We start from the raw sequence: 10,641 nt of genomic DNA on the forward strand, positions 1-10,641 counted from the left end.
AACAAGTGGTTTTGCTGCTTTTATCATTTGTTAATACAGGTGAATGTTTCAGTGCTCCATTCTCCTACCCAATAAGGCCACCCTAAAGTTCTAGCTTATGCTGGGAAGTCTCCTAGGCAGCACAGTAGGAAGGGAGACAGGACTCATTTCTCATAAATCCCTTTATGGCAGCATTTTACCCATATGTGTAAGTCAAGAATTGCATTTGGTTGGGAGCAATATAGAGAGACTCCAAGAAAACAAGAGCCTATACAAATGAGAGGCTTTATTTTTCTTCCATGTGAAAAGATCAGAGGTGGTCAGTCAAGGTCTGCTGTGGCATTCCAATGTGTCCATCAGGAGTCTAGACTCTGTTTCTACTCTACCATCCTAAGCATGTGACTTCCATCCATTGTATCTCTGGTCCAGCAAGAAGTAGGGAAAATGGGAGAGGACACAGAAGTTGGTCCCTTTTAAAGATGCTTTCCCAAATGTCTCAGCCAACAACTTATACTTTGTGTTATTGGCCAGAATTTAATCCCATGGCCATACCTACTTGAATTCTGAGAAATACAGTCTTTGAGTTCCATATGTGACAGCATCAATTAAAGGAGTTCTGCTATCAAAACAGAAGGGAAAAATGGATACTGGTTAGAAAACTAGCAGCCTCTACCACACTATGATATTCTACTTCCAATATAGCATATTTAAAAAGAAAATAAAAGCAGCAAGAAATGGAAATTTCTGTATGCTAAGGGCTTCTGTTCCCTTTTTTGGCCAAAGGTATCCAGTAACTCATCATCATTTCCTGAGGCCTCAGAAAATCAGAGGAGCAGGAAGTGTGTGTTCTTTAAATAGTTTTTCTTACCAAAATTTCCCCTGTTCCTTGCTAATTCAATTTCCCTGATCTTTTGTTTGAAATCTATACGATTAAAGCAATGTGCTGTGTCCTGCTTTAGTTTTCTTTAATTGCACCCTGAGACAAGCCCCTAGCTTTAAATTTTCTCTTTGCCTTTCATCAGTAACTGCCTCATGTGTATTGCCTTTCATCAGTGTATTTTAAGGTCGTGAACCTTATTCTTGAAATCCCTGCTGAATCAGATAATTCCTGGAGGTAGGAAGAGAGATCGGGAAAACTTACGAAGAAACATTGAAATCTTCAAGGAGCACGCTATTTCTAGCATAGTGATATAGGCGGTTTATCTTTGTAAATTGCTAGGGGACCCACACTCCCCTTCTTGTTCGTTGTTATTGATGGTTGATTGGGTGCCAAGCAGTGAAGACATAGCATTCAACAAGGTAGACTTGTCCTTGCCTTTGAGAGGACAGACCACTGGCAACCAAATTGTGATAGGTTTTTTATTAACAAGAGTGTTAAGAACTGTGAAGGGTTGGAGATTTTATCCCATTTGCAAGCTAATGAGTTAACCTGCCCCAGTTTCATGGATGCTACTGGAGTACACAAGACATGTGTACTCCAGAGAAATGAAGGACAGTTTAGTATAGCAGTGGCAGTAGCCAGAGTATTCGCGTCTTTGCATCAGTTTCCTAAGTCCTAGTTCTCTCAGGGTGACATGAAAAGCTCTAAATGCCTCTTGCACACACAGGAGGTTGCATTTTAAGAGAGGAACCCTGAACTTAGGGAACCCAAATCTCTTATAATGGGCAGTAAGCACACCTGCCCTTTGTTCTGGATGATACTGTGTCTGTTGGTTATGTAAAAAATAATCTGGAATAAAGGCAGTCAGTGTTTCTGCTGTCAAGATATGCAGAAATTCAAGAAACCCTTGAGAGTTGTCTCCCAAAAGGGATGTGCTTATGATTTTCCTGTGCTTTAGAGCACTGAGTGTAGATTAGGTTCTTTATATTTAGTCTGTGTGGGCTAGTTTCATTGTTTTTCAGGACCATAGATAATCCCTCATCCTGATAAACTACTCAACAAACATCAATGTTTCACAATAGACTGGTGAGAGAACATATATGGTTGAATGTGAAAAAGGAAAATCTTTTCCAGAAAAACTACCTTTTGTAAAGATCAAGAGCCTTAAAAATGTTTATGTGCCTTGGCTTAGCAATTTTACTTTTGGGAATCAAGTCTAAGGCATTCCTGGTTTTTTAAATATATGTGTATATATACATATTGATCAATATAATAAAGTATATATTTACATGATGAATTACTATGCATTTGTTAAAAAAAAGAGGGTTTTTTTTTCCCCCAATATTAATACTATGAGGAAATAAATGTTCACTGTATAATTGACAAAAAGCAGTATCAAATTTTGGGGAAAATACTAATATATTTGAAAGATAATACATCAAATTATAAATAGTGGTTAACATTGGTTGGTGAATTCTGTTCTCATTTTCATAGTTGCTGATATTTTCTTTAAACCTTTTTCTACTTTTCACATTGTCCTAGTGAATGCTGGTAATTAGGGGAAAACATTTGTTATTTTTCTCTTGTGTTAATTGTACCTATCTGGTGGAAAGTAGGTGGTAGTGTTATTTTGAAAGCACAGTACAATACCATGTTTTGAAAGTTCCTTAATAGATACAGTGTAAATAGGAGTGACTCATTAAGACTTCAGCCAACTTCTACTCTATGCCTGAGTAACCTACCTGCCTGCAATTTCCTAACAACAATCTCTTTGCCCCTAGCCAATCTTAAGAGATTGTTGGATTATCATATCTTCTGAATCTAGAGGATATAGGAAAGGGGAAACTAATGTATTTGTTTATTGAGTACCTCCTGTGTGCTGGTATTTCATTTAATGTTCACAGTAACCCCAAATGGTAGATCTAAATGTATTTTCCCTGTTATACAAATGAGGGCATTGTGGCCCAGAGTCACATAGCTGGTACTTGCCAGTGTCTGGATTTCAGCCCAAATATCCAAACACCAAAATCCATACTATCTCCAGTGTTACCCTTAAGCAAGTTTTGAAGTTGTAGTATTTTGACTAACTGTTGCAAAGCAAGTCTTGGCTTTTGAGCATACATTTAAAGCACTGTTTTGAACTTGTACAAGCAATAAATTAAGAAAGAGCATCAAAGCAGGCTCAGTGCCTATAAATGCAGGTTGATCTAACCAGGTACATTTCTCAACATTGAAACACTGGCTCAGTCTTATTTTTGCTTGTTTCTTTTTTATATGCAGATTATAATCCATATCCAGTCAAATATGTTGGAAACTCCCATACACATACTAACGAATGCTGCAGAAGGAAACGTATCAAGATTTGTGAAAAGATATGTGTACTCAGAGGAAGTGGTGAGTGTACAAGTTTTACAGAAATCATTTAAAAGTGAAAGGACACTCTATAAAATGCTCGCTTAATTTCCTAATTCCATAATTTACCTCCTTAAAGAGATTGTCAAATATAGCAGCCTCTCTTTTGTTCCTATTTTTAAGACTTTATGGGTAAATGCAAAGATTTTTTTCCTTCCAATAGAATATATCCTCTGAAATGCTAGGAAATCTTTTTCCTTTTATATTATTCTTTTCTCGACACTGTATTCATGGGCCCTGGCTCTCTTTTTCTTCTAGATGACAATTTTATACCTTTTTGCTTTCCCTCAAGCTGTGATTAGCTTCTCCTACTTCTCACTCTCAGTTGGTGACCTTGCTTCCTGTTTCATGGAGAAAATAGAAGTAATCAGAAGAGAAGGTCTGCCGCATTGACAGCCTCTGGTGCCTTGCCCTGTATGCCCACAGTGACTGTGGGTGCACCTCTTGAGCCAGCCTCTCCAGTCATGCACAGGTCCCATCCTTTCTGACTCACTGCAGGGTGTCAGTCTAGAAGTTGTCTTCCTCTTTAAAGCATCCTCAGTATCCCCTTCCCTGTGGATCATTCTCATCAGCAAACAATAGGGTATCCTGTCTCTCATCTTTAAAAAAAAACCAAAAACTTCCCTACAAATAAAAAGACATACCATGAGTTTAGATAGGAAGACTCCACCTCATAAAAAGTCAGTCCTTCACAAGTTAATGTGATAATGTAATATGATCCCCATAAAAATATCACTTTGTTTTTTCTGTAATTAAAGGTTAGTTGGAAGAACAAACAAGCAAGAATAGCCAAGAAAGCCCTGAAGAAGAGCAGTAAGAGGTGCTAGGCTTAGCAGACAGTAGAGCATGTTAAAGCTTCTATAATTCAGACTAGCTTAGTGTCTGAGTAGGGCAGCTAATGGGACAGAATAGAAGGTCCAGATATAGACCCAACTGCATGTGCAAATTTAATATAAGATAAAGGCTAGTATCTCAGATCAATTGGAATGGATAGACTACTCTTAGAAGTGGTACCAGTGGAAAAGATAAAATTTTATAAGTTCTCATACTACAAACCAAGATAAATTCCAAAAATTCAAAATGCAGGAGCTATTTAAATTTAAAAAAATATTTAAAAACTATGTAAGTAGTAGGTATAAACATTAAACTGAATAAAGAAGATATAAACTGAATTCTTTTATATTGTGGGAGTAGAAAAACTTTTATTTCTCAGTCAAAATCCAAATCAATAAAAGATTGATAAATTTGATTAGATAAAAAATTTTTAAATATTTTTTTTTTTGGCATAGCAAAACACCGTAAACAAATCCGAAAGGTAAGTGACAAGTTGGGGAAGAAAATACTTTGAATTTTTAATCATATAGACAAAAGACTAAGCCCTAATATTTAAAGTGCTCTTTTTGAAAATTGTAAGAACCAACAGCCCTAAAGAAAAATGGGTGAATATGGACAGAATTCACTAAAGACAAATTGTGAATGGACTTTAAACATTTGAAAAGATTCTAAGCCTTGCTCATATTAAGAAAAATGTAAAATAAAACTACCCTATGATATTTCTCATACCTCAGATTAGTAGAAATTTGAGTTTGACAACATACTCGGTTGGTGAGGCTGTGAGGAAATGGGTATTATCATCTTATGTTGCTAGAGTGCAGATTGGTGCAGCCCCCATCAAGAGGCACTTGGCAGTATCTAGCAAAATTACACATGAATTCACCCTTTGACTCAGTCTTCCCACTTCTTGGAATATATGGTAAAGATACACTGGCAGGCTGGGTGCAGTGGCTCCTGCCTATAATCCTAGTACTCTGGGAGGCCAAGGTGGGAGAATTGCTTGAGGTCAGGAGTTCAAAAGCAGCCTGAGCAACAGCAAGATCCTGTCTCTACTAAAAATACAAAAAGACCCTGTCTCTACTAAAAATAGAAAAATTAGCAGAGCATGGTGGCATGCATCTGTAGTCCCAGCTACTTGGGATGCTGAGGTAGGAGGATCACTTGAGTCCAGGAGTTTGAAGTCGCTGGGAGCTAGGCTGACACCATGACTGTCTAGCCCAGGCAACAGAGTGAGACTCTGTAAATAAATAAATACAAACAAATATACACTGGCAAAAATAAAGAAGTTATATGTATAAATCTATTTGTTGCAGGCCAATTTGTAATAGCAAAAGACTGGGAAAAAAACAGATTTCCATTAGTAGAGGACTAGTTGAACAAATTAGGGTATGTCCATACAAAGGAATGCTATGCATCTCAAAAGAAATGATGAATAGATCCAACATACACTGCTATGGACCACTATGTAAGATATGTATGGATCACTTAAATATGTTGTTAAGTGAAAAAAGCAAGATGCAAGTCTTTGTGTGGTATACTTTAAGATGGAGGAAATACACACACACATATTTAGATTTTTGAAACACATAACAAATGGAAAAACTAAAATGGTTATATTGTTTTCTTTTTTAGATAGTTTGTTGTTAGTGTACAGAAACGCTACTGATTTTTATATGTTCATTTTCTAACCTGCAACTTTACTGAATTTGTTTATCAGTTCTGATGTTTTTTGGTGGAGCCTTTACGGACCACAGTTAATAATATATATTTCAAAAATGCCAAAAGAATAGATTAATATCTCACCACAAATAAATGATAAGTTGGTAGGTGCTGGATATGTTAATTAGCTTGATTGAATCTTTCTGTATTGTCTACATGAATCAAAACATCACATCATACTCTATAAATATACACAATTATTAATATTTGTCAATTAAAATAAATTTAAAAAATTTAATTTAAAAAATTTAAGGAAACCGTTATGAAAGTGAGGGATAGAAGCATGACTTCTCCAAATGGAACTTGCTTGTATATTTGACTTGGGAACCATGGAAATGCATTACAAAATTATAAAACAAAATTAATTAAAAATGAAGAGAAAAAGCAATTCCTAAAAATTGAAAGCAAAATGAAACAAATGAACCCATGTATCACATTGATGGCTTAAGTATACAAAGAGCAATTATTGTACCATATTTGAAATATAGTAATTTGTACATCTCTAGTAGCATATAACTTAAGCGGAGAAAAACAACTGTAAAGAAATTGTAAAGAAATTGACAGTGATCATATTGTTAATACTGGTATTATCATTTTGACTAACCAAGTGTCCTGTTGGTTGGTCCTCCCTCCTTCGTTTCTCCCTCCTTCCTCTTCCTTTCATAGTTTGGTCCAGGAAGACAGCTGAGATGGCAGGATTGGCACTAGAGGGCATGGCTGCTTCCCCCTGCCACACTGTCGCCTTCCTAGCCCTGTCCCATTTCCTCGTTTCCACCCAAAGTCTTCTTCCTGCTGATAAAAGGGAGATTGTCAGGAAAATGACTAACTGGGTATGATTAATATAAGGCTTCTTTCTATTTGAGGTCTCAGCTCTGTGTAGGTTGTTACCCACCCAAATTCTTTTTGGAGTAAGTTTACAAAAGTAGGGGAACTGGAAGTATGAACAGATTTCAAAGTGCACTATTACATGTGTGTGTGCACCATCATGTGAAATACTGATATAACTTTAACTTTCTCAACAGCATTGACATTAATCTTTCCTTAGACCGGATCCATCTATATGTTGTCACCCATTTATATGACTAAAGTGTCCAAACAAACCCCACATGGAAAACTACTGATATAAGACTCTTCTATGTAGAAAACTAACCCTTCTAGTTCAGTGTATTCTCCCAGGTTATTGTGAAACCAGTTAGGGAACTGCTTGATGAGAAATGGATTGATGCATATAACTGCAGTAGCTTTTGAGCTAGTTCTAAATATGTGTCTGTGAGATTGTGTGGTGTCTTATGTTGTAAGAGTCTGCATTTTATAAGTGGTATATTGAGTGTTTATACCAACAGTTATTAAAAATGTATTGTGTGGAGATAAGACTATAAACTGTCATAGGTGCTATTTTACCACCAGAGGAGTATTGAAATAATTGTTGATTTTCTGCAATTCTGCTGCACTTTCATGGGTGCTATTATACCACCAGAGAACTATTGAAAAGAATTGTCAGTTTTCTGCAATAATGTTACTGAAACTGCTCAAATGTTAGCTGTTTCTTCATTGATTTCTTTTTTTAAACTAAATTAACAACAAATATGGTACAATCCTTTTCTGCTTAAATTGTAGAATGGTTCTAATGAAGCCATTTAATATTTCTGTAATTATATAACAGAGCTAATACCGTTTTTAGATCAGAGTTACCGCCAGCTTGCCATGCTTGCTTTGCTTCTTTCGGAAGCCATATGTTGCACATTAAATCATTTCACCTTGCACATGAGGATTTAACAGGCTTTTTTAAAAAGAACATTAAGAAATGTTCAGACTGCTTGTCTGTAGATTTGGTTGGGAGCCCTTGTTTGAAAGGAAGATGTGCAGGTATCAAATATTAATAGTATTATACATTTAGAAGATGACCAAAGGATTTGTTAGGAAGCTTCATCCCAGTTAAGTTTCATCAAGAAATGTTAAGTTGTATCCTTAGTAAGGACTGAGCTAAGTAAAATGTTGATCTGTTCAGAAAGCTTCACATTCTAATTTCAAGCTCACCCATTTTTGCAGAATGAAATACTATTCAGATACTTGTGACTCTACTGTTTATACCTCTGGGGTAGACCTCTCCTCTGCAAGCCAGAGTTGTACATCCAACAGCCTCTCAACACGACCACTTAGATGTTTCACAGCTATCTCAATCCTGTCGAAAACAGAACTCTTGATTTTCCCCTCTAAATCTGGTCCTCCATGCCTTCCCCATCTCAGCAAATGACACCACCCATCATCCAGTTACTAACGCCCAAATAGAGATGATAACTTTGACTCCTCCCTTTCCTTCATCCTGTCAACAATAAATCCTGTTAGTTAAACCTCTAAAATATACCTCACGTACATTACTTCTCCATCCTTTCTATACATTCCCCTGTCTAAACCACAGTCCTTTCTCATCTCAGCTATGATGGTAGCCTCTGGAATAGTCTTCACATCCCTGTACCTCCAATTCATTTTCTAGACAATATTTTAAACCTAAATCAGATTGTGTCCCACTTGACCCTTGGATGGCTTTTTTAGAGTAAATTTAAAAAAAAAAAAAAAAACTCTGTGTGATTTGGCCCTGCCTGCTTCAGCCCTAATCCTTACATTGAACAAAGTTGATTCCATTGGTATTTGCCCTCCTCTACATGCTGTGTGTCATTTGAGCACCCTTTTATAAGATGCAAGGTTTGATTTTTCAAGTGCTAATTCTGAATTGCATTGGTAGCTTGTGGAGTCTCTTATAGTCAGTGATGCCTCCATGTGTCCCAGTACCTTGGTTTTCACCACTTTAGGTGTATGCTATATATTTTTACCCATGTCTGTCTTGTCTTAGAGTATGGAAAGAACAAGGAAGAAATCTTACAGAGACATAACAATCTGCTTTTACTTCTTTCCAGCTGGCCAAAGTGAGGGAAAAAGTGAAGGATGTGCCTGCCCTTCTGACCAAATTTGATGAGATCTATGGGAAACTGCACATCAGTGGCCAGGTCTCCACTTACACTTTGGATGCCCTGCTCTGCCACATACCCAAGGACAAGAAATCCCACATGTTGCCGTTGAACAAGACAGTCAGCCATCGGACCTTGCAGCCACTCAGCAAGTCTCTGTTGGCTGAGTAACCCTAGTTTAATCCACCTGTGTATCTGAGGGGCCCACTTCTAGTGAGTTATTGGCTTCCCTAAGAAACTAGGCATCATACTTCAGTGGACACAATGCTAACCTTTGGTCTCCTCCCTAAATTGCCGAGTTCAGAGTGGTGGCATGCTGAACTGAGAAGTTACGATGTTGTGCCACTGTGAAGGTCTAGATGCAAGCACAGAAACCTTAGCTCCTTTAGAAAGGAGGTGTCTTCTGTGTACACTGCTGAGGACCCTTGAAGGAACATGGTTGCTGTCTCCAGTCCAGCTTCTGGTACCAGAGTGGAACCCATAAGCACCATTAAGGAATGAATTTCACTACACATGTGGTCATCTCTGATTTTCAAGGGAGTCGTTACTCGCAAAGTGTACCCTTACTGAATTCAGGAGATTCGAAACCATTATTCTACCATGTTAGAAAATAGCCCAGGATTTTCTCACTGCCCTGCCATCAAATATTTCTTTTCTTTTCTTTCTTTTTTTTAAGACAGGGTCTCAGTGTGTCACCCAAGCTAGAGTGCCGTGGCATCCTCATAGCTCTCTGCAACCTCAAACTCTTAGGCTCAAGTAATCCTCCTACCTCAGCCTCTGAGTTGCTGGGACTATAGGTGCATGCCACCATGCCCAGTTAATTTTTTTTGTTTTTTGTAGAGACACAATCTCACTGTGTTGCCCAGGCTAGTCTCAAACTCAAACCTGGCCTTAAATGATCCTCTACCTTGGCCTCCCAAAGTGCTGAGATTACAGGTGTGAGCCACTACTCCCAGCCCACCATCATGTATTTCAGTGACCCAAAACAAGATACTTGAGCCCTCATTTTTTCATCTGCAAAATAATAGTGCCTATGTTCCCTTGTATGCCACTTGCTCAAAAAAAAAAAAAAAAGAAAAAAGAAAAAAAAAAATAGTGCCTATGTGTATTTGCCTATAGATTTGAAATTTTTATGCAAGGTTCAGTAGGGTCAAATTTTCTGAAAAATAAGAGAAATAAAAAGGTTCCTGAGCAAACTTTTTGGGATTGTGCTTGTTTTTCCTCAGCAGCACAGACAAAATCCAAATTTAGCTTTCAGAGCTGGTAAGTAAGCCAAATTTAAATGATCACTGCTTTGTTCATGAGTAAATCCTGTACTTTTCAAAATAAGTGCCAATAAAAACTATATAATATTTAGTTTTCTATATGGGTCATAAATATTTGGTTCTATAGTGTATCTTGTTAATCTTTTTTTCTTGGATGCCTTATTTTTTGTTGCAAAAATAAATGTATCATGAGAGTAAGTCAAAGCTTCACACTTAGGGTTTGAAATATAGCATCTGGTGAATTTTATCATATTTGTTCACTAAGGTGCAGAAGATACACAGCTACCACACCTCAGTTGTGCCTTTTGTTTCTGGAGGCCCAGAGGGATGTTCAAATCTCAGCAGCTGTCTGCCAAGACTGCCACAGACTCCACTGCTTCTTCCAAAACTAAGGCTGTTCACTTTATTGTTATTCCGAGGCAGGGATTGTTCAGAGAATCAGAAACTTTAGACTAGGAGGAGTCTTCTGAGTCTCCTAGTTAACTCCTTCATCTGTCAGGTTGAGGAAATGACTCGTCCAAACTGGCATAACTAATTTGCAGTGGAGCTGAGGTTAAATCCAGATTCCTAGTCTAGTCTCCTTCCC

General features: G+C 37.4%; 1 protein-coding gene across 2 annotated transcripts in view; it reads left to right on the forward strand.

Annotated features, from left to right (window-relative positions):
* Positions 1-10,146, forward strand: part of PTCD2 (pentatricopeptide repeat domain 2) — a 33,963-nt gene extending 23,817 nt beyond the window's left edge. For both annotated transcript variants that reach the window (XM_012783279.2, XM_076008102.1), the window contains 2 exons: positions 3,140-3,253; positions 8,740-10,146. In XM_012783279.2, coding sequence (XP_012638733.2) covers positions 3,140-3,253; positions 8,740-8,961 — 336 coding nt within the window. In that variant the 3' untranslated portion in view covers positions 8,962-10,146. The remainder of the gene's footprint in view (positions 1-3,139; positions 3,254-8,739) is intronic.
* Positions 10,147-10,641: the final 495 nt, after the last annotated feature.

The sequence above is a fragment of the Microcebus murinus genome, chromosome 11 (assembly GCF_040939455.1).
Source record: "Microcebus murinus isolate Inina chromosome 11, M.murinus_Inina_mat1.0, whole genome shotgun sequence".
In the NCBI taxonomy this organism is placed as follows: domain Eukaryota; kingdom Metazoa; phylum Chordata; class Mammalia; order Primates; family Cheirogaleidae; genus Microcebus; species Microcebus murinus.